The sequence below is a fragment of the Eptesicus fuscus genome, chromosome 10, assembly GCF_027574615.1.
Source record: "Eptesicus fuscus isolate TK198812 chromosome 10, DD_ASM_mEF_20220401, whole genome shotgun sequence".
Classification (NCBI taxonomy): Eukaryota; Metazoa; Chordata; class Mammalia; order Chiroptera; family Vespertilionidae; genus Eptesicus; species Eptesicus fuscus.
The window spans coordinates 84,542,061-84,566,342 of NC_072482.1; the positions used below are offsets into that span (position 1 = coordinate 84,542,061).

The 24,282-nt window shown below is 45.7% G+C and overlaps 1 protein-coding gene across 2 annotated transcripts in view; it reads left to right on the forward strand.

Annotated features, from left to right (window-relative positions):
• Positions 1-24,282, forward strand: part of TBC1D32 (TBC1 domain family member 32) — a 131,345-nt gene that overhangs the window by 45,767 nt on the left and 61,296 nt on the right. For both annotated transcript variants that reach the window (XM_054722529.1, XM_054722530.1), the window contains exons 16-20: positions 662-863; positions 7,790-7,872; positions 10,722-10,860; positions 18,244-18,331; positions 23,018-23,136. In XM_054722529.1, the coding sequence (XP_054578504.1) occupies positions 662-863; positions 7,790-7,872; positions 10,722-10,860; positions 18,244-18,331; positions 23,018-23,136 (631 nt within the window). The remainder of the gene's footprint in view (positions 1-661; positions 864-7,789; positions 7,873-10,721; positions 10,861-18,243; positions 18,332-23,017; positions 23,137-24,282) is intronic.

Below are 24,282 nucleotides of genomic sequence, written 5' to 3' on the forward strand. Positions count from 1 at the left end.
ATATTTTGTAAATCTGACTCAAAATTTCCAAGATGCCATGCTATATGTTAATGAAAATACAGATAACTATTTTAGGTATAACGTAATAGCTTTGCTTGTTCTACAACATCATATAAACTGAATAATATACTATGTACCGTATTTTCCGGCGTATAAGACGACTGGGCGTATAAGATTTTCCTGGGTTAAAAAGTCGTCTTATACGCCAGAAAATATGGTAGTTAGTTTCCTCACCAGCCACTAATAACATATTAGATCATCAGAAAGTTGAAGGAGTAACCAGGAGTATGGACTATGCAGAGGAAAGAAGAGAATTCTGGGAATAGATGACAATAGCTGACTACTGGGCTTAGAGAGATTTGGAAAGATATACCACAGCCATTAAGCAAAAAACAGATGACCAGGATAGCTGATTACTCATGACAGATTAAACCACATGCTTTTTCTATTACATTTTCCCTCTGTTCTACTGAAAATGCTCTCATTATTAGACATCTGCACATGGGTGGGAACAAGAATATTGATATGTCAGAGAAAAGGTTAGAGGAGGACTAAAAGCAAGCCAAGCAGATGAGGAATTTGTGATAAAGCTAGCCTTTGGTAGTGATTTATAAATTCATGACTTATAATCTTGGAATCACCTTTAGGTATCTTCTGTTAGTTCTACAGGTGCTCATAAAATAGCCCAGTTTTTGAAAAAACTTCTTGATGAAGATATTTCTATTTTTTCTGGATCGGAAATGTTGCCCATGGTGAAAGGAGCTTTTATTTCCACATGTTGCCAAATATATGGTACATGTGAAGGCTTGCAAGTGTTAATTCCTTATGGTCTGCATGAATCTATAGCAAATGCATGGAAGAAGGTAAGTATTTTCAAGTTTTTTCTCCTTCCCTGCAAATCTTTATTTCTTTTTTTTTTTTTTTTTTTTAATTTATTAATTTATTTATTTTTAATTTCTTTATTGATTAAGGTGTCACATATTTGTCCTCATCCCCCCATTCCCATCCCACCCCTCTCCCCACGCATGCCCCAATCCCCTGTTGAACTTAACCGTTGGATAGGCTTATATGCATGCATACAGGTCCTTTGGTTGAACTCTCCCCCTCCCCCCCACCCTCCCCCTACCCTCCCCTATCCTCCCTCTGAGGCCCGATAGTCCGATCGATGCCTCCTTGCTTCTGGTTCTGTTCTTGTTCCTCAGTCTATGTTGTTCCTCATTTCCTCTAGATGAACGAGATCAAATGTCACTAGATATATACTAATAAGAACTGAATGTGAGACGAGCAATAATATTTATGCTGACAGGCAAATGAATCAATCTGTAGCGAGCTTCCCCCTGGACCAACAGTTCTTTTGAGACCCAATTTCGATGTCCAGTAGTTCCTTATGTGTACATGTCAGCACTGACCCCTCAGCTCTGGATGGTGGACAAATGGTGGTAATGGAGGTCTGACTCCCTCTGGTTTGGTCTCGGCCGATCCCAGGAGCACGGCGTCACCTGGACTAAGGGGCACGTGGCCTCACCCATACCCAAGGGGCGCGTGGTCTCACCCGGACCTGGGACCCAGCCTCACCCGGATGGATCCAGGGGCGCACGGCCTCACCCGGACCCAGGATCTGGCTTCACCCGTACCCAAGGACGCTTGGCCTCTCCCAGACCCAGGGGCACGTGGCCTCACCCGGGCTTAGTTGCACAAGGCCTCACCTGGATCCAGGGACACATGGTCTCTCCCGGACCCAGGGACGCTTGGCCTCTCCCAGACCCAGGGCCACTTGGGCTCACCCGGGCCTAGGTGCACGAGGCCTCATCCGGATCCAGGGACGCATGGTCTCACCAGGACCCAGGGACGCTTGGCCTCTCCCAGACCCAGGGGCACGTGGCCTCACCCGGGCCTGGGTTCACGAGGCCTCACTCGGATCCAGGGACACATGGTCTCACCCAGACCCAGGAACGTTTGGCCACTCCCAGACCCAGGGCCACTTGGGCTCACCCGGGCCTAGGTGCACGAGGCCTCATCCTGATCCAGGGACGCATGGTCTCACCCGGACCCAGGGACGCTTGGCCTCTCCCAGACCCAGGGCCACTTGGGCTCACCCGGGCCTAGGTGCACGAGGCCTCACCCGGATCCAGGGACACATGGTCTCACCCGGACCCAGGGACGCTTGGCCTCTCCCAGACCCAGGGCCACTTGGGCTCACCCGGGCCTAGGTGCACGAGGCCTCACCCGGATCCAGGGACACATGGTCTCACCCAGACCCAGGAACGTTTGGCCACTCCCAGACCCAGGGCCACTTGGGCTCACCCGGGCCTAGGTGCACGAGGCCTCACCCAGATCCAGGGACGCATGGTCTCACCCGGACCCAGGGACGCTTGGCCTCTCCCAGACCCAGGGCCACTTGGGCTCACCCGGGCCTAGGTGCACGAGGCCTCACCCGGATCCAGGGACACATGGTCTCACCCGGACCCAGGGACGTTTGGCCTCTCCCAGACCCAGGGCCACTTGGGCTCACCCGGGCCTAGGTGCACGAGGCCTCACCCAGATCCAGGGACACATGGTCTCACCCAGACCCAGGAACGTTCGGCCACTCCCAGACCCAGGGCCACTTGGGCTCACCCGGGCCTAGGGGCACGAGGCCTCACCCGGATCCAGGGACACATGGTCTCACCCGGACCCAGGGACGCTTGGCCTCTCCTAGACCCAGGGCCACTTGGCTCACCCGGGCCTAGGTGCACGAGGCCTCACCCGGATCCAGGGACACATGGTCTCACCCGGACCCAGGGACGCTTGGCCTCTCCCAGACCCAGGGCCACTTGGGCTCACCCGGGCCTAGGTGCACGAGGCCTCACCCGGATCCAGGGACACATGGTCTCACCCAGACCCAGGAACGATTGGCCACTCCCAGACCCAGGGCCACTTGGGCTCACCCGGGCCTAGGTGCACGAGGCCTCACCCAGATCCAGGGACGCATGGTCTCACCCGGACCCAGGGACGCTTGGCCTCTCCCAGACCCAGGGCCACTTGGGCTCACCCGGGCCTAGGTGCACGAGGCCTCACCCGGATCCAGGGACACATGGTCTCACCCAGACCCAGGATCGTTTGGCCACTCCCAGACCCAGGGCCACTTGGGCTCACCCGGGCCTAGGTGCACGAGGCCTCACCCAGATCCAGGGACGCATGGTCTCACCCGGACCCAGGGACGCTTGGCCTCTCCCAGACCCAGGGCCACTTGGGCTCACCCGGGCCTAGGTGCACGAGGCCTCACCCGGATCCTGGGACACATGGTCTCACCCGGACCCAGGGTTGCTTGGCCTCTCCCAGACCCCGGGCCACTTGGGCTCACCCGGGCCTAGGTGAACGAGGCCTCACCCGGATCCAGGGACACATGGTCTCACCCGGACCCAGGGACGCTTGGCCTCTCCCCGACCCAGGGCCACTTGGGCTCACCCGGGCCTAGGTGCACGATGCCTCACCCGGATCCAGGGACACATGGTCTCACCCGGACCCAGGGATGCTTGGCCTCTCCCAGACCCAGGGCCACTTGGGCTCACCCGGGCCTAGGTGCACGAGGGCTCACCCGGATCCTGGGACACATGGTCTCACCCGGACCCAGGGACGCTTGGCCTCTCCCCGACCCAGGGCCACTTGGGCTCACCCGGGCCTAGGTGCACGAGGCCTCACCCAGATCCAGGGACACATGGTCTCACCCGGACCCAGGGACGCTTGGCCTCTCCCCGACCCAGGGCCACTTGGGCTCACCCGGGCCTAGGTGCACGAGGCCTCACCCAGATCCTGGGACACATGGTCTCACCCGGACCCAGGGACGCTTGGCCTCTCCCCGACCCAGGGCCACTTGGGCTCACCCGGGTCTAGGTGCACGAGGCCTCATCCGGATCCAGGGACACATGGTCTCGCCCGGACCCAGGGACGCTTGGCCTCTCCCAGACCCAGGGCCACTTGGGCTCACCCGGGCCTAGGTGCACAAGGCATCACCCGGATCCAGGGACACATGGTCTCACCCGGACCCAGGGACGCTTGGCCTCTCCCAGACCCAGGGCCACTTGGGCTCACCCGGGCCTATGTGCACGCAGCCTCACCCGGATCCAGGGACACATGGTCTCGCCTGGACCCAGGGGTGTGTGCGCTCTCCCAGACCCAGGGGCGCTTGGCCTCGCCCGGGCACGGGATCCAGCGTCATCCGGGTCCAGGGGCACTTGGCCTCACCCGGACCCGGAGTCTGGCCTCACCTGGACCCAGGGGCATGTGGCCTCACCTAGACCCAGGGACGTGAGGCCTCACTTATACCCAGAGGCGTGTGACCACACCCGAGTCCAGAGGCGCGCAACCCCGCCCGCACCCGGGTCTCAGCGGGGCCCCGTCTTCCCGATCCCAATTCCTGCCGGTCAATCCCCCCTCAGCAATTCCCCTGGCCATCCTTCCAGAGCTCCAGTATGGCTGCTGCAGAACTCGTCGGTCGGCGGCTCGGCGAAGCTCCGGTGCACCTGGTGCATGGCGGTGGGCCAGTCTGGCGTCGCTGCGTCGGCCCTTGGGTCTGCATCGGTGGCCGGTCGCCGAGCATGCGCACCTGGCCGCTTCCGGGGCGTTGAGATTCTTGACGGACTCAGAGGTCAGCAAGCGCGGAGTCTCCCACCCCATGTCTCATAGGGGCTCGTCTGTCCGTGCTTGGCTGCCAGTGGAGCCGTCCCCTCAGCCGGAGACCGCCGGGGGAACTGCGCCGAGCACGTTCCAGGCCGCTGTTGTATCGCCTGAGCCATAGTTCTTTTGTGTCGCCTGAGCTGTAGTTCTTAAAGTGTGGTCTTTGGGTCGCCGGCATCAGCATCATCCCACATACCCCTCTTTTATTCTAGTTGTAGAGCATCTACTCAGCCAGCCCTATGGTGGTCTTGGATGGTGTCTGCTCTGCTCTCTTGTCGTAGTCTCAAAGTTGTTGTGGTAGGCAACAATCAGGCTTCCGCCCTATGCCTCCATCTTGGTCCTCCTTTGTATAGTTAAGTCTTGATTGTTGTTGGTGTCACTGGGGGGGCTCTCTTTGTCTATAAAGGAAGAGTTGCTGTGCAGGAGACACGTTTATGGGCCGGGTCTTGGTGCAGCAAAGCTTTGGCGCTCACTGAATATTCCCGTTGAATGTGTCCCTTATGCACGTGGTTGAAATCTGGTGTCATCTCCCACAGACCACTAGATGCCCTCGTTTCTGGGTCTCCAATGGGGTGTAGATCAGCTACTGCCTTAGGCACTCAGCAAGGATTACAGCAAAAACTGTAGTTTCTTCCTCCTGTCTGAGTGGCCCTGGAGCAGTCCGACTAGAACAGCAGATCATCTGGTCCGCTGCCAGAGGGCAGGCCACCCACATACATAAGCCGTTGCTTGGGGCGCAGGTGTGCCTGCAAGACTTGCGGGGCAGGTCTTCAAAACATGCGGGGCGGGTCCCAGGGCGGGGCGGGGCGGGGTCTCAGGGCGCCAACAGGCCATGGTGCGGCGAGCCTCGATGGCTGTGAGTCTGGTCCTTCTGCCTTCCATGTATCTAAGTCCCTTCGTTCCGCACTCCAGCGCAGCAAACACTGATTGCTGGGCGCACCTCCGCAAGAGTCCCGCCTCTCCCCGCAGGCATCTGGGTCTCCCGGGTTTCGCCAGAAGATGGGTTTCAGGGTGATGGAGAGCTAATCTCCCTTAGGTTTGGAACAAAAGCCCCTTTCCCCCGCCACTAGCCAGACCCACGCACCTCCACACCTCATCCCCTCCGATTTCGCTGGGTGCGAGGCAACAGAACAGCCTTTAACCTCCGCCGCCATCTTTTTCAAACTTCTCAATTTGTACTTCTTAATCCCTTCATTTCAGTCAACTCTACTGAAGTCTAGCGCCGCCGGGAGGTGCACGGAAAGGGTGCCCGGGCCTCCGTCCGGTGCGCGGTGCGCGCGTCCCGCGGAACCAGGCGCGCGAGGGCTGCGCGGCTGGGACGGGCGCTGGGCGGCCTCCGAGCTCCAGGCACCGCCATCACCGTGTTCCGGACGTCGCCGCCGCGGCGTCCCCCCAATTTATACTTTTTAATCCCTTGAATTCAGTCAACTCTACTGAAGTCTAGCGCCGCCGGGAGGTGCACGGAAAGGGCGCCCGGGCCTCCGTCCGGTGCGCGGTGCGCGCGTCCCGCGGAACCAGGCGCGCGAGGGCTGCGCGGCTGGGACGGGCGCTGGGCGGCCTCCGAGCTCCAGGCACCGCCATCACCGTGTTCCGGACGTCGCCGCCGCGGCGTCCCCCCAATTTATACTTCTTAATCCCTTGAATTCAGTCAACTCTACTGAAGTCTAGCGCCGCCGGGAGGTGCACGGAAAGGGCGCCCGGGCCTCCGTCCGGTGCGCGGTGCGCGCGTCCCGCGGAACCAGGCGCGCGAGGGCTGCGCGGCTGGGACGGGCGCTGGGCGGCTGCCGAGCTCCAGGCACCGCCATCACCGTGTTCCGGACGTCGCCGCCGCGGCGTCCCCCCAATTTATACTTTTTAATCCCTTGAATTCAGTCAACTCTACTGAAGTCTAGCTCCTCCGGGAGGTGCACGGAGAGGGCGCCCGGGCCTCCGTCCGGTGTGTGGGGCGCGCGGCCCGCGGGACCAGGCGCGCGGGGGCTGCGCGGCGGGGACGGGTGCTGGGAGGCCGCCGGGCTCCGGGCGCCGCCGCTGCGGCGGCGTCCCCAGCGTCCCGGGCCGGGCGGCCTGCGGGGGCGGCGGAGTTGCGAAAGTGAGTGAGTTTCCCAGGGTTTCGCCCGGAATGGGGTTCAGTGCAATCGGAGCCGGCGCTCAGCGCACTCCGGAGCCTTTATCTCCTTCCTGCCAGTGAACTCCGGCCAGGTCATCAGCCGCCCCCTCCTCTCCGGTTCCATCCTCCCCGCAGGCGCGTGTGCTCGTGTCTCCGCCCGTTTCTCCATACCTCAGGCTTTTACGGCTTCCCCGACTGTCCCCGTGGCCTTCTCCTTCCCCCCAGCTGTGGGCATTTCAGTCCACCAACTTTTCTGTGGTTCTGGACGATGTCCGTTCTGACCTCTAGTTGTATTTTTGAAATTGTTGTGCCCGGCTGCAGGTTAGATGTTTAACCTATGCCGCCATCTTGGTTTCTCCTCCAAATCTTTATTTCAAATATAATTACTATTGTAGTGTCATATTGCAGTTAATATGACAGGGCAAATGTGACTTCTTTAGCATCATAGTTCTCTGGAGGGCGTAATGCTTTCTAATTTGGCACAGGATGACTTTAGTATTTCCTCTCTCTAGAACACGGTTCTAGGACCTAACGGTACTACAAAGTTTTTTCTTCTCGCAGGAGAAGCTTAGATAAATTATCTTTGCATAGACTGACATTCCTCTTTGGAAATTATTTCTGTGCAGTTTTTATAGACGCTGAATTTTTGTTATGGACACTGTAGATTATAATGTAGCAATAGTCAATTATAATATATATCAATAGACTGTCTTTTTTCCACATTCATATGCTTTATTTATGAAGTACTTTAAAAATTTATCTTAATTAATGAAGAATTACAGATGTCCCAACCCCCCACCCCCCATTAACCTTCTCCATCCCACTCCCATGCCCTCCCCAGCCCTTCACTGCACTATTGTCTGTGTCCATGGGTTATGTGTATATACATATATGGAAATACTTTAAATGATATTTAATTAAGAACCAAATTTAACTTTTGAAGGTAATTTTAAAAAAGTGTAGCATGAGGAATGTGAGTAATGCTATCAGTGAAAAAAGAGTGCAAATTAATCTGTTATGTTTTAGACGAATTTGGTATCAGAAAGAATTCCTACTCCAGTAGAGGGTTCAGATTCTGTCTCTTTGGAAAGCCAGGAATCCCAAAACCTGTAAGTATAATTGATTAAATAAATTAAAAACATAATTGCTGAAATATTTTTAAAAATGAGAATGTAACAGACTACTGTAGCAAAAACATTTTATGGGGAGGTAAATTATATATAGGACCAAGGAAAATTATACCTGGAAGTTTAGAGATCAGGTTTATAACTTTAAAAAATCTAGCAATATTTATTATACTTGCTTCATTCTGTATTTACATTTTGGGTTAGGAAACGTGACATGTGGAGTTGTTTCCAGAAAATTTGGAGAATTACCAAATACTAACATTGGAAACCTAACTAGGGAGTTCAGTAGAAGGAAAGTATTTTCAAATGCCAATGAAGTCCATGTATATTTAAATTATGAGTTTTCAAAATATGTGAGAATGTGTTTTAATAAGACTTTGGAAGGAGAAATAATTTACATCAGTATTTATACTCATTTTAAATTTAGAAGTCTCTTTGTTTCTTCATAGATATCAATAAGTCAGATGAATGGGGGAAATATGCATTATTTATTTACTTATTTTTATAAGAGAATATTTACTGGGTAAATGACAGAGGTAGAAGAAGTAATTCCTAGAAGAAATGGGCTGAGGAAATGAGTGATGGAGGTAAAGGAAGGGCCCCTGGAGCCTGGGAGTGAGGAAGCCAATGGTAACGTGCCTGAGAAAGGAATGATGGGGGAGAGAAGGAAGAAGGAAAGGCCACGGGCTACTCCCGGGATGAAGAGTGCACTGGGTCCTCCATCCTAAGGGTTTTAAGGGTGGAGACTTTCAGGGAGGTCCCAGGGAAAGATCTCAGTAGAATATTCAGTAGCCTTCCAGGTGTGTCCTCTCAGGGTTGTGGTCTCCACTGATTGATAGGCGGCACCAGGGCAGGAGGTCAGCTGGTCCTGACGTCAGCCATGGCTGGTTTGTTGCTTATCTCAGCCTGGAGTTTCTTGGCTGCAAACTTCTGTTGGTGTCTTAATGGGCTTTGATGTGCACAGGTAAATGGACCACTTCAGTCCAACAGCAAAGGCTGATTGTCCCTCTGGCGATCCTGGATGAGCCCCAAAGATGAGACAGGAGTGTGAGCTGTTGGGTTCATTGTCTCAAGAAGTTGACAGATGAACCGAAATACATACATATATACATATATACATATATACATATATGTATATACATATATACATGTATATATGTATGTATATATATATATATATTTTTTTTAAATTAAGATGTGCTGACATATGTTCCTGGATTCTCTTCTTGAGTGCTGGCATAGTATAAACAGATCATAATTAGAGAAGAATCTTGAAGGATACTCTGAAGAGAAATCCAAAAATTAACATTTGTTTTTGGGTAGTTCAAAGCAAACCAACCAGTTAATCAAAAAGCCTTTTGCATTTTTTAAACAGTGTAATAGTTTAAAAAACAATTATAGCTAGTTTTTAGAGAACTAACTTTTTATGGTATAGTTGTCATAAACTTAAATCAACTGGCATTTTTTTCTTTGGTGAAGGAGTAAAAAACATTTCTGCAATTCATTTTTGAGGTAAATTTTAGATCTGTATTTTTAGAAGTCTATTTTCATTCATTTTGTACTCATTCATTCAGATATTTATTGGACTAATTTTTTTGCTGAGTTCTGAGGATAACTATATACTTTAGAGAGCTTATTTAGTAGTGTAGAAAACAAATGAATACATACAGTATAGCAATATGGTATGTTCACTTTATATGATAAGGGTCATGCAAGGTACACTGGGAGTTAACTATTTTAATATCTACAGTTTCTTTCCAGACAATTAGGAATATCCAGTAGGTAGTTTATTGTCTCTTAATTCTGGTATTTCTGAATGAAATTCTCATATCCCCGTCTGTATTTCTAGATTTCTATCTTTCACTCTTCTATTAACAGTATGCCTTGTGACTGTTTCAGTTTTTTTCTCTGGAGAATGTTACTAGCTTTCATTTTAGAACTGTTCTGAGAGAAAAAAATTCATTCTTTAAAAGTATAATAAAAACTTAGGAAAATAAATATAATATGCCTGGGATGCTTTAGAAAGTCAGAAAGCAGATATTCTATAATGAAAAGGAAGTAAATTTCAAAATAATGGAGAGTTTGGGCTCGGGAAATCCAGGCACAGCAGAATTATAATAGGAAGGCAATTTAAGCATGGGTAAGAGAATCTAGATATAATAAAAATGATGACATGTGCAGTGAATATTTGATTCATTCAGTGAAGGAAAATTATTGGGATGGAAGATGTAAGAATAAAATAATTATTGCCCTAGCCAGTTTTGCTCAGCAGCTAGTACGTTGGCCCACAGACCGAAGGGTTGTGGGTTCAATTCCAGTCAAGGATACATACCTTGGTTGCAGGCTTGATTCCTGGCCCTGGTCAGGTGGTGTTTGGGAGGCAACCAATTGATGTGTGTCTCTCACATTGATGTTTCTCTCTCTCCTGCCTCTCTCTCTCTCTCCTCTCTCTCTTTCACTCTCTCTAAAAATCAATGGAAAAATATCCTATTGCCTGACTGGTGTGGCTCATACCATACACTGAAAGGTTGTTGGATCGATTTCCAGTGAGGACACATGCCTGGGTTGTGGACTTGATCCCTGGATGTTTCGCTCTCACATTGATGTTTCTCTCCCACTCTCCCTTCCTCTCTCTAAAAATCAATAAAAGTATTAAAAGAGTTCACTATTAAGGAAACTATGCTTTTTATCATATTTTTAAACATTTATTGAATACTTTGCAACCAATATGTACTCTGTAAATTTAATTATCAGTAGTATTAAGCTAAAATATTTCCTATTCCATTTGAGTATAAAGAAAGAAACTTATACCTTTTCTTTATCTGTTTCAGTATGGCTTGGGAAGAGAATTTGTTAGATGGTTTACTAAATTTTGCTGCCACCCCTAAAGGACTACTACTTCTTCAAAAAACAGGTGCCATCAGTGAATGTGTGACATTTATGTTCAACCGATATGCAAAAAAATTACAGGTACGAATTACCATCTGCCACAGGCAAAAGGAATTTTTGTTGCTTTAAAAGCCATTAAGAACATTATCCTGTTTTCTGTGCTTGAAGAGGTTATTAAACCTGAGTTAAAAAACCATACAGCACTGTAATGTTTACCTTGATTTTGTTTTTTAGGAAAGCATTAGAGAGTTGATGTTGGTATCTATGGCTGTAGTTACAGGATGGCAAACAAGCCTATGCAATTGAAAAATTCAGTTAATTATCCAGGTGTTTTATAAAGGTGCTATCAAACATCTGGATATACTAAAACTGGGTGGAACCTCAGGAGAAAAACCTATTGGGTTTAAATGTACGTGTCTATGGCAATGTAGGCCTCACATTTGAAAAGAAACAAACATTTGAAGAAGGATTTTATTATTGCTACTGTTAAATAAAATTTATAATATAATACAGCCTTTTCTCAGATAGAGGTCATAGAGGTATATTCAGTTTTTGCTGTCACGGTGAATATCCCTAGACCTCGGAGCTTTTTAGGATCATAGATAGTATGCCTTTATTCTCTGTCTCTGGCAGCTGTTGTTTTTTGATGTTATTAGGTTGCCTGCTTATAAATATCAGTAGAGGCCCGGTGCATGGATTCGTGCACAGATTTATGTGGGGATCGGACCTAAACCGGCAGTCAGACATTCCCCAAGGGATGTAGCAGTGCGCCAAGTGGCAGGCGGCCAGGGAGGAGCCCGAGCCAGGGCCGGGAGCCGTGCTGCTTGTGCTCATCCCGCAGTAGCGCTGCTGTGGAATCAGGAGAGGCTCCCGCTGCCACAGCTGTGCTAGCCAGCTGTGAGCCCGGCTTCTGGCTGAGCAGTGCACTGACCACCAGGGGGCAGCTCCTGCATTGAGCGTCTGACCCCTGGTGGCCAGTGCATGTAATAGCGACTGGTTGACTGGTTGTTCTGGTCATTCTGGTTGTTTGGTCGTACCGTTGCTTAGGCTTTTATCTATATTGTATTTATTCTTCCTTAGTTGTCATTGTAATTTCCTGCTTTTGTTTAAGCTATAAAAAACAAATAGTTAACTTTTTAGGATTGCTTTTGCCAATGTAGATTAAGTAGTTCCTGAGGGAGGGGCCAGAATATCTCTTTATAAATAAAACATATGAACATCTGTTTATTATACTAGGTTGGTATGTGCAGATGTGTTTTTATTTGTTTAAATGGACCTCAAGTATAGAGAATTTAGTTGTTTACATGTTTCATTTCATGGCATAATGTTCCCATCTGTCCATGCAAGATTTCTCTCTTGATTAATTTTATTCTCCTATCAGTCCTGATTTACTCTGCATGTATCCCCCTACTCCAGGCTTCATATCAGTGTGCTATGTGTAATATTTTGAATGTGCATACTTCTTGTATAATATTATCTTAGTCTATTCAGGCTGCTATTACAAAATACTACAGTCTGGGTGGCTTGTAAGTAGGTTTATTGCTCACAGTTCCAGAGGCTGGAAGTCCAAGATCTGGATGCTAGCATGGTCAGGTGAAGGCCCTCACATGGCAGGAGCTAGGGAGCTCTCAGTGATCTTTTTTTCTTTTTATATATTTTATTGATTTTTTACAGAGAGGAAGGGAGAGGGATAGAGAGTTAGAAACATTGATGAGAGAGAAACATCAATCAGTTGCCTCCTGCACACTCCCCACTGGGGATGTGCCCGCAACCAAGGTACATGCCCTTGACGGGAATTGAATCTGGGACCCTTCAGTCCGCAGGGCGACACTCTGTCCACTGAGCCAAACCGGTTAGGGCTCAATGATCCTTTTTTATAAGAGCACTAATCCCATTCATAAGGCCACTCCTCTTTCATGACCTAATCATCTCCTAAAGGCCCCATTTACTGCTATTACCTTTGGGGGGTTAGGATTTTAACATGAATTATTTGAGGACGTACATTCAGACTATATCAAATATAGTTTACATAAATGAAATTGTGTTGTTCTAATTGGAATTTATCTGATGGTGAATTTGAATCTCTTTGAGTACTAGTTGACCATTTGGGTTTTCATTTTTGTTTTTACATTTTTGAAAATATTCAAGCCATTCAAATACATTTTTTTAAATCATTGAGATACATGGAACCATGCAACCACTTTTACTCTTATGATAATACACCTATGACTAGATACCATTTTTCACATTCACAAATTTTAAGACAATCTTGTCTTCCTTTGTACCACACTGGTGGTTATAATAGAAGTAATTGTTTCCCAGATCTCAGTAACTTATAATCTTAGAAGTTATTACAGTACTCAAATGGTGCTCTCTGTTATTCACAACACTTTTTGAAAATTTAGATCCTCACTTACCTGGTAAGAAAGCCATTAGGCTATTTCCTTAATTGTGCTGAGGAGAAAGTGGAGACCTAGGCTGGTTAAATGTTCTGCTTATGCTCTAGTAACTGACAGAAGAAGTAAGACTAGAACTCAGATTTGTCTTTCACAGTGTCCACGGAATCTGGGTCTTGTTAGCAAAGCATCTCTAACTTCTCTGTGGTTTTCTTCTGCTCCTTCCTTTCAGTACTTAGTGTGAATCTGGGAAGCCCAAGGTTTCTAATGTTTGGATCAGCAGGATCGGTGGGGGTGATTGAGTAAGGTGTTTTTTCAGTTGTTATGGAGTAAGGCAACTGGGAAAAGGATAGACATTTATCTTACTTCTATGTCATCTAATCGCAGAACTATTGGATAGCAAATTAAGAAAAAGAGAAATATGAGTAATAAAAAGAGAAAAAGGAAGGCAAATGATAAAGACACAAATAGCAGAAAATTGAAGAAATTAACCTAACTTGCATGGTCCTTTAGTGTTTTTGCCCTTAAAACTGACTGTACATCTTATATTTTTAAAATTTTATTGTGAAAAAATATAAATTTCTAAGTGGTTACCTTTGTTTAGAAGTCAAACATTTTATAAGCCAATCTGATCTTAGCCAAAGTCTGAGACGGAAGAACATTATATAATGTCTTTGTTATTTCCTTATTCTGATTTCTGCTAAGAGCGATACTCATTTTTGTACTTTAGCATGAATATATGTATAATATTCTCTGTGAAAAAATATTGTTTAAGGTTTTCTACAACACTCTTTAGAAATCTGTACATTAATGCTGAACATTCTTTGCTGGAGAGTATTTTATATGTAAAACTAGAGGTCTGGTGCATGGATTTGTGCACTGGTGGGGTCCCTTGGCCTGGCCTGTGGGGATCAAGCCAAAACCGGCCTGGTGTATGGATTCGTGCACTGGTGGGGTCCGTCAGCCTGGCCTGTGGGAATTGGCCCAAAACTGGCTCTCCAACATCCCTCAAGGGGTCCTGGATTGTGAGACCCCTCCTGTAGACCCAGCCCCCAGGACCTGGATGCCCACTGGCTCCCTCCTCCTTCCTCTCTGGATCCGGGGTGTGGGTGAAGCAGATTTGGGGCCGGCAGTGCCCCAGCAGTAACCTAACCCACAGCCGATTCTGTGAGAAATCGGGCTCCTCCTCTGCTGGTCGGAGTGTCTGCCCCCTGGTGGTCATTGCTCATCATAGCTACCAGGCGAATGGTCGAACAGTCGAACAGTTGGATATAGACTAGAGGCCCGGTGCACGAAATTCGTGCACTGGGGGGTGGGGGGGTGTCCCTCAGCCCAGCCTGCACCCTCTCCAATCTGGGACCCCTCGGGGGATATCCGACTGCCGGTTTAGGCCCGATCTGGGACTTATGGCTTCTAACCACTCACCTGCCTGCCAGCCTGATTGCCCCCTAACCACTCCCCTGCTGGCCCGATCAATGCCTAACTGCTCCCCTGCCGGCCTGATCGCCCCCAACTGCCCTCCCCTGCTATCCCGGTCTCCCCCAACTCCCCTCCCCTGCTGGTCTGTTCGCCCCCAACTGCCCTTGCCTGCCAGCCTGGTTGCTCCTAACTGCCCACCCCGCCAGCCTGGTCGCCCCTTATTGCCCCCCCAGCTGGCCTGGTCGCCCCCAACTGCCCCCCTGCCAGCCTAGTCACCCCTCACTGCCCTCCCTGCCAGCCTAGTTTCCCCCAACTGCCCCCCCCCGCCAGCCTGGTCGCCCCTAACTGCCCCCCCCAACCGGCCTGGTCACCCCTCACAGCCCCCCCCACTGACCTGGTCACCCCATGCAGCCTGCTGTTCAGTCGTTTGGTCGTCCCTCACTAACCCTCTGCCAGCCTGGTTGCCCTACACAGCCTGCTTGTTCAGTCGTTTGGTCATCCCTCACTAACCCCCCTGCTGGCCTGGTCGTAGGCAGCCATCTTGTGAGGGCGTGAGGGTTAATTTGCATATTACCTCTTTATTATATAGGATTCCCTTCCTTAGGGGAAAAAATCATATTGCCTTTAAAAGTAATTATAATTTTTAAGAAGATACCATTGTACTTTTTAAAGTTGTTTGATTACTTAAAAGCCCTGTTAAAAAACTTGCAGTCAATACAGATTTATTGATGAGGAAATTTATCATTGAAGAACCAATCTAAAAAATTAAATAATCAGCTAATACAATTTGGAGTTGGAAGGAATCTGACTTTAAAGGGTCTTGTCAAAGACCCTTATTTTATGTATGAAGAGAGTTAGTCCTAGAAAAGAGAGAAGTGACTTGTTCAAGGTCAAAAAGCTACTTAGTTACCTGGCTGGGATAAGAACCTAGATCTGAAATTAAATTGTCAAAAATACTACATTAATATTAACTCAATTATGATAGTTTCTGAGTTTGTTTTTGCCACTCTTATCTTTACTTAAAATAATGTCTGGGTTTTTTTTTTTTGTTTTTTTTTCGGTCTGGTATCTTTTTTTTAATTTATTTTTTTATTTTTTTAAATAAATCGTTATTGTTCAGATTATTACAATTGTTTCTCCTTTTTTCCCCCCATATCTCCCCATCACCTGGTTCCCTCCCCCCTGTTGTCCTTATCCATAGGTATATGATTTTTGTCCAGTCTCTTCCCATACCCCCCACACAGATACTCCTTTACCCCTGAGAATTATCAATCCACTCCCATTCTATGCCTCTGATTCTATTATGTTCACCAGTTTATTCTGTTCCTCAGATTTTTAATTCACTTGATTTTTAGAATCACTTGTTGATATGTATTTGTTGTTCATAATTTTTATCTTTACTTTTTTCTTCTTTTTCCTCTTTTTAAAGAATACCTTTCAGCATTTCATATAATACTGGCTTGGTGGTGATGAACTCCTTTAGCTTTTTCTTATCTGTGAAGCTCTTTATCTGCCCTTCAATTCTGAATGATAACTTTGCTGGGTAGAGTAGTCTTGGTTGTAGGTTCTTGCTATTCATCACTTTGAATATTTCTTGCCATTCCTGTCTGCCCGCATAGTTTCTGTTGAGAAATCAGCTGACAGTCATATGGGTGCTCCCTTGTAGGTAACTAACTGTTTTTCTCTTGCTGCTTGTAAGATTCTCTCTTTGTCTTTTGCCCTCGGCATTTTAATTATGATGTGTCTTGGTGTGGTCCTCTTTGGATTCCTCTTGTTTGGGGTTCTGTGCGCTTCCTGAACTTGTAAGTTTATTTCTTTCACCAGGTGGGGGAAGTTTTCTGTCATTATTTCTTCAAATAGGTTTTCAGTATCTTGCTCTCTCTCTTCTGGCACCCCAAAAATTCGGATATTGGTACGCTTAAAGCCATCCCGGAGGCTCCTTATGCTATCCTCACACTTTTGGATTCTTGTTTCTTTCCGCCTCTCTGGTTGGGTGTTTTTTTCTTCCTCATATTCCAGATCTTTGGTTTGACTCTTCGGGTGCAGTGGTCTACTCTGTATATTCTTTATTTCAGACAGTGTATGCATAATTTCTGACTGGTCCTTTTCCATTTTTTTGGTATTCTCATTTAGGTCCTTGAAGGTCTCTTCAAGTTTCTCAGCGGTTATTAGAAGATTCTTGAGTAACCTTATAAATATGGTTCTGAACACTGTGTCGTCCATTAGTTTGCTTTCATCTGTCTCTCCTACTTGTGACATATTTCGATGTCTCCACATTTTGGCTGCCTCCCTGTGTTGATGGAGTGGCTTTGTGTGGTTGGTGACCTATAGGGGCCGGTAGCTCAGCTTCCCCAATCACCCTCGGTGGTCGCTCTTGGTACTCCCCTTTGTGGGCTGAGTGGAAAGTCTTGGTGTAGTTAAAAGCCTTGATTGCTGTTGGTACACTGGGAGGAATTGACCTCCGGTCCAATTGGTTGTGAGGGCCTGCTGTGTCTATAATGGAAGAATTGCTGTGCTGGAGACACAGTAGGGCTTTGGTGCTCACTGAGTCTGCCTCTTGAATGTGTCCCTTATGAGAGTGGTTGAAATCTGGTGTCATCCACACTGACAGAAAAGTCACTCTCACTCTCCGACCGATGGCCGAGAGTCCCGTAGGCATCTGGGTCCCCCGCGTGTCCCCAAAAACTGGAGTTCAGAGTGGTTGAGATTGTTGGTATCATGGGCGGGAGTTGATCTCCAAGCCAGTTGGCTGTGAGGATCAGCAGTGTCTCCGCTGGGAGAGCTTCTGTGCTCAGCTTGGATGGGGCGGAGTCTCAGGGTGATGCATACAAGCTTTGGTTTCCCGTCTGCTCCACCCTAAGAGGGGCGGTTTCTCCGTGCCCAAATTAATGGCTGCACGCCTCTGAGAGAAGGCAGCTTTCGAGCCTCTCCCGCTGCCTAACAGACCAGTTTCTCCCCAGCTGGGGCTGGATTTCAGTGCAGACCGGAGGTTTTGTTTTTCTCCCAAAAGAGAAATCCAGTCACTGGGAGGGCTGTGCTCAGCTTGGATGGGGCGGAGTCTCAGAATGGCGCAGACAAACTTGGTTTCCGTCCGCGCTGCCCTAAGAGGGCCGGTTTCTCCGTGCCCTAATCAATGGCTGCGCGCCTCTGAGAGAAGGCAGCTTTCGAGCCTCGCCCGCTGCCAAATAGACCAGTTTCTCCCCGACCACAGCTGGATTTCCGTGCAGTCGGGAGGTTTTTTCTCCCAAACGAGAAAGCTAGCCACGCAGCATCTGCTGCCCTCCCTCGCCGTGCGCTGCGAGCAAGCCTGCCGTGTATTCAGCCGCCCGCCCTTTCCGCGCTCACGGATCTCCACACCTCCACAGCTCCTGAGGCTCAGTGTCCCCCTCTCTTTTTTTCTCTAGTTGTAGGTTTTCCACTCTGCCAGCTTTCCGGTGGTTCTGGACGGTGCGCGCTCTGTTTTCCAGTTGTAGTTTCAAAATTATTGTGGTAGGCAACAATTAGGTGTTTACCTTATGCCGCCATCTTGGTTTCTCTGGTCTGGTATCTTAATATAAAAAATTAGTAACTCTACATGTAACATGTAAGTAAATATTAACATGCTATGTTTTCCTGCTTCTCATGGTTGTTCCTTATTTATGTTGTTTAGATCAGCAGGCATAAAAAGTTTGACTATGGAGTTTTGGTTACCCAAGTGGCATCAACAGCAGCAGGTACAATAGCACTACAAAGTTCAGGTATGTTTTTTCTTTTAATCCTAGATAATAAAGAGCTAATATGCTAATTAGACTGGACAGTGGAACAACCTTCTGGAATGACCAGTGGGTGGGGGGCAGGGGTGTGAGGGCACGAGGCAGCCAGGGCCATGAGGCAGCTGGGGCTGCAAGGGCTGAGGTGGCTGGGGCTATGAGGGCCAAGCCCCTTGCATGAATTTCATGCATTGGTCCTCTAGTAAAAATTATAATAATTTAAATATAATGAGTAAGCCAATGGAAAATTTAACTGGCATGGTCAAGTATCAGGATACTACTCTGAAGTTATTTTTCCCACATTAGGCCTTAGGTCAAAAAAAGTTATAGGGTTTCCTTTTTTAAAAAATTTAAATTCTTTATTGTTTAAAGTATTACATGAGTCTCCTTTTCTCACCATTGACCTCTCCCTGGCCACCCCCACCCCCAGCACATGCCCTCACCCCCCGCTACTGTCTGTGTTCATTGGTTATGCTCATATGCATGCATACAAACCTTTTGGTTGATCTCTTACCCCCTCACCCCTTGCCTTCCCTCATAGGTTGGACAGTCTGTTCTATGCTTCTGTGTCTCTGATTCTGTTTTTGTTCATCAGTTTATGTTGTTCATTATATTCCACAAATGAGTAAGATCATGTGATATTTATCTTTCTCTGACTGGCTTATTTTGCTTAGCATAATGCTCTCCAGTTCCATCCATGCTGTTGCAAATGGTAAGAATTCTTTCTTTTTTTACAGCAGCATAGTATTCCATTGTGTAGATGTACCATAGTTTTCTAATCCCACTCGTCAGCTGATGGGCACTTAGACTGTTTCCAAATGTTAGCTATGGTGAATTGTGCTGCTATGAACTAGGGGTGCATATATCCTTTCTGATTGGTGTTTCTGTTTTCTTGGAATATATTCCTAGAAGTGGGTCAAATGGCAGTTCCATTTTTAATTTTTTGAGGAAACGCCATACTGTTTTTCACAGTGGCTGCACCAGTCTGTGCACAAGGGTTCCTTTTGCTCCACATCCCCTTCAGCAAATGTCGTTTGTTGATTTGTTGATGATAGCTATTCTGAAGCTGTGAGATGGTACCTCATTGTGTTTTGATTTGCATCTCTCAGATGATTAGTGACTTAGAGCATGTTTTCATATGTCTCTTGGCCTTCTGTATGTCCTCTTTTGAAAAGTGTCTATTTATGTCCTTTGCCCATCTTTTGATTGGATTGTTTATCTTCCTTTGTTAAGTTGTATGAGTTTCCTATAAATTTTGGAGATTAAACCCTATCAAAGATAACATTGGCAAATATGTTCTCCAATGCAGTGGGCTTTCTTGTTGTTTTGTTGATGGTTTCTTTTGCTGTGCAGGAGCTTTTTATTTTGATGTAGTCCCAGTTGTTTATATTCTCTTTAGTTTCCATTGCCCTCGGAGCTGTATCGGTGAAGATATTACTACAATATATATCTGCTATTTTGCTCCCTGTGGATTTCTCTAAGATTTTTATGGTTTCCCATCTTATGTTTAAGTTCTTTATCCATTTTGAGTTTATTTTTGTGTATGATGTAAGTTGGTGTATGATGTAAGTCTGGTTTCATTTTTTTGCATGTATCTGTCCAATTTTCCTAACACCATTTATTGAAGAGACTGTCTTGACTCCATTGTATGCTCTTGCCTCCTTTGTCAAATATTAATTGAGCCTAATGGCTTGGATCAATTTCTGGGTTCTCTGTTCTTATCCATTGGTCTATATGTCTGTTCTTGAGCCAGTACTGGGCAGTTTTGAGAACAGTGGCTTTGTAATATAGCTTGATACTGGTATTGTGATCCCTCCAACTTTGTTCTTCTTTTTCAAGATTGCTGCAGCTATTTGGGGTCTTTTTTTTATTCCAGATGACTTTTTGGAGATTTTGTTCTAGGTCTTTGAAATATACTGTTGGTATTTTAATGGAGATTGCATTGAATCTATAGATTGCTTTGGGTAGTATGGACATTTTAATGATGTTGATTCTACCAATCCATGAACAAGGTTTAGGAAAAGGAAATCCTACTAGGATTTTCTTTTCCTGTGAATTATATACATACTTGTTCTCTTTCCTCAGAACAATGGCACATCATAAACTAAACTGAAAAATATTTGATGCTTTAAGAAGTTGTCCTCATCTTCTGCCAGCTGCTGGCCGGGGCCTCCCTTCCCCTGCTGCCAGTTGCTGGCTGGGGCCTTTCTTTGTTCCGCGCCTCCCCCTGGTGGTCAGCGCACATCATCGCAAGTGCTCGGTCTCTTGGTCATCTCCATCAGGGACAATTTGCATAGTAGGCTTTTATACCGGTATATATAGATATATATAGATATCATTTCCACACTCCCTTTTTCCTCTTCCCTCTTGAAAACTTTCCTGTCACCACTTAACTTTCACCACTGTCTTTGCAGTTTGCAGTCGGCAGGTATTATCCACTGTGGATTAGATTTCTAAAAAGTTCAAATATTGGGAATTTAAGATGTTGTATCTTAAGATTATCTGAACTCTGAACTGGAGACAAGATGTAATCTCTACTAGAGATGCTATGATTATATTTTTCAAGGCTTAGAGTTGGATCATAACATCAGTGATCACTGTTGATTCTCTTATTAAATGAAAATATTTTTTTATAGCATATTTTAAATGTTTTTTGACTGAACTGTTTTGAACTTCTTTTATTATGACAAATGTTTCCTGGGAAAAGTTGTGCTAAGCTGAACCACTTATTCTTCTATTTATAATAAAATCCAATTTATTAAGTCCTCAGGGCACATTAATGAAATCATTTGAAGACTAGATTTATCTCAGATTTCTCTATTGGTTAAGTAATTAAACTTCTGAGCCTCACAATATCAAACTTTTCATGAGAGGGTTAAATGCAAATTTTCACAGGACAAAGGAAGGAAGACCTACAGATTGAGTTCCTAAGATGTCCTAGGTACTATATTAGGAACTCTTAGAAATGATCCCATTAATACTTCATGGCAACACTTGGATTTTTCTAAAGATATGCACCGATAAGCTGTCAGCTTTGTAGTTTAACCCTGATAATCCTCAGTTTCAGAGCCTGTATATTTTTTTTATACTGAGTGGACACTTTCTTCTTGAATGCCGTTCCTATAAAATTACTGATTTGATGATTCGATGTTCTGTTTTACATATTTCTATATGATTCAGTTCTATAGAAAAATAATCTTTCAGAATTTAAACATTATAGTTTAATGTTAATGAGGTATAAAGGTAATTAACAATAGCAAATATAATTTCTACCAAGGTTAGAGGTTACTAGGTGTACTGGTTAATAATGTGAATTTTTTTCAATAGATGGAGTTACACATATGTTGATATATATGCGATTCAATATGTATGCTATTTTATTGTATTGACAACAAGCTTCAAAACTTCATATGTCAAATTTTCTGAAGGTGTTAACATCATTGATATTTTTACACTTAAAAATGTCAAATTTCGTGCCAAAAAAAGCATTTGTGGGAAGTTATAATTCATTACTTTATTTTGAAGAAAAGGGCTGCTGAATACTTCGGGAAGCTTATGGTGAACATGATCCATCTCAAGATACTTGTGAATGCTGGTTTAAATGCTTTAAAAGTGATGATTTCAACGTGAAAGACAAAGAATGTCCAGGTCAACCGAAAAAGTTTGAAGACCGACAATTACAAGCATTATTGGATGAAGATGCGTATCAAACTAAAAAACAACTTGCAGAAAGATAAACATTGCTCAGCAAACAATTTTCGATCATTTACAAGCAATGGGAAAGATTTTAAAGGAAGGAAAATAGGTGCCACATCAACTGAATGAAAGACAAATGGAAAACCGAAAAGTCATCAGTAAAATGTTGCTTCAATGGCACGAAAGTCTTTTTTGCAACGAATTGTGACTGGCGATGAAAAGTGGATTTATTTTGAGAATCCCAAACACACAAAATCATGGATTGATCCAGGTCAACCATCAACATTGACTGCAAGGCCAAATCGCTTCAGAAAGAAGACAATGCTCTCTGTGTTTGGTGGGATCAGGAAGGTGTGGTGTATTATGTGCTTCTAAAACCAGGTGAAACCATTAATACTGATCTCTACCGACAACAAATAATCAATTTGAACCACACTTTGATAATGAAACAACCAGAATATTCTAGAAGACACGGCAAAGTAATTTTGCTTCATGATGATGCACCATCACACACTTCAAAACCAGTTAAAGACACATTAAAAGATCTTGTCTGGGAAGTATTAACCCACCCACTGTATTCACCAGACCTTGCTCCTTCAGATTACCACTTGTTCCCATCGATGGCACATGCACTTTCTGAGCAGCACTTCAAAACATACAAAGAAGTGGAAAATTGGGTCTCTGAATGGTTTTCCTCAAAACAAGAAAAGTTCTATTCGGACGGTATCCACAAATTACCTGAAAGATGAGGGAAATGTGTAGCTAGTGATGGACATTACTTTGAATAAAGCACTTTTGATGTTTCTCTTGAAATTATCGTGTTTTCTTTGATTAAAAAATCCACCATTATTAACCAGGACACCTAGTATGTATCTTTTGTCAATGTGAACCAATCTAGTTAGAGGGATAATTGTATCTTTCCTCCATAATCCAAAGAAATAGCATACTATAAATATGATGTAAAACAATTCTTTTTAGGGTTCATTAATGCACTTATAACTGAATTATGGAGCAATCTGGAATGTGGAAAAGATGATGTTAGAGTAACCCATCCCAGAGCCACTCCAGTGGATCCTATTGACCAAAGCTGTCAAAAGGTAAGAGATGATTCGATTTATTTAATAATGTACAGATTTTAAGTGTTTCTCTCAGAAATTAATTTATCCAGACTTTATTCAATTACAATCAGCAGCTTTTCCTAATTTTTTTTCCTTCCTTTTATTCATTTCTAAATTAAAAAAAATTCACAGTAAATTTCGTGAATGGTAGAAATACTACTGTTCTCTGGGAATTATTTTTGGAAGGATATTTTTCATAATATTTTTATTATACATTTTCTTCCATAATAAAGAGTAATAAACACCAGAGCATGTTACAAAACAAGCAAATACACAAAACCCCTGACACAAAAACCAACCAATCAAAATAAAAGCAGTAAGAAAGGTTTTTGCTGTTAAACTCAAATCTAATAGAAAATTGTCAGTGCCCTATCTGGTTTGGCTCAGTGGATAGAGTATTGGCCTGTGGACCAAAGGATCCCTCAGCCCAGCCTGCACCCTCTCCAATCTGGGACATCCCTCTCACAATCCAGGACTACTGGATCCCAACTGCTCGTCTGCCTGCCTGCCTGATCACCCCCACCGCTGGCCTGGTCGCCCCTTACTGCCCCCTCTGCCAGCCTGGTCGCCCCTAACTACCCCCCCCCTCCCCCTGCTGGCCTGGTCACCCTTTACTGCCCCACTGCCGGCCTGGTCGCCCCCAACCTGCCCCCCTGCCTGCCTGGTCACCTCACACAGCCTGCTGTTCAGTCATTTGGTCGTCCCTCACTAACCCACCCTGCCGCCCTTGTTGCCCCACACAGCCTGTTGTTCGGTCGTCTGTATGGTTGTTTTGGTCATGATGGCCCCTGGCTTTTATATATTAGGATGACTTCTACATATCTAACATGTTCTCATAGTTTTACTAAAATGAAATGATGATTCCTGACTTTGACTTTGTGATACCCTGGGAAATTTTCATTGAAATGGTATCATAAAATTATCAAAATTAAAACAAAAAATAGAAATTCTGCTTTCTGTATTGGTGGACTAGTCCCCTCCAGTAGAAAACACAACTTGGGAAAAATAAATTAAAAATCAAACTCAGGAAAAATAACTTAAAAATAAGTTGATTTTTTTTGGAATGGCAATAAACAGAGAAGAAATGGAGGGGAGTCAATACAGTTGAAGAGAATCGTACTGCTT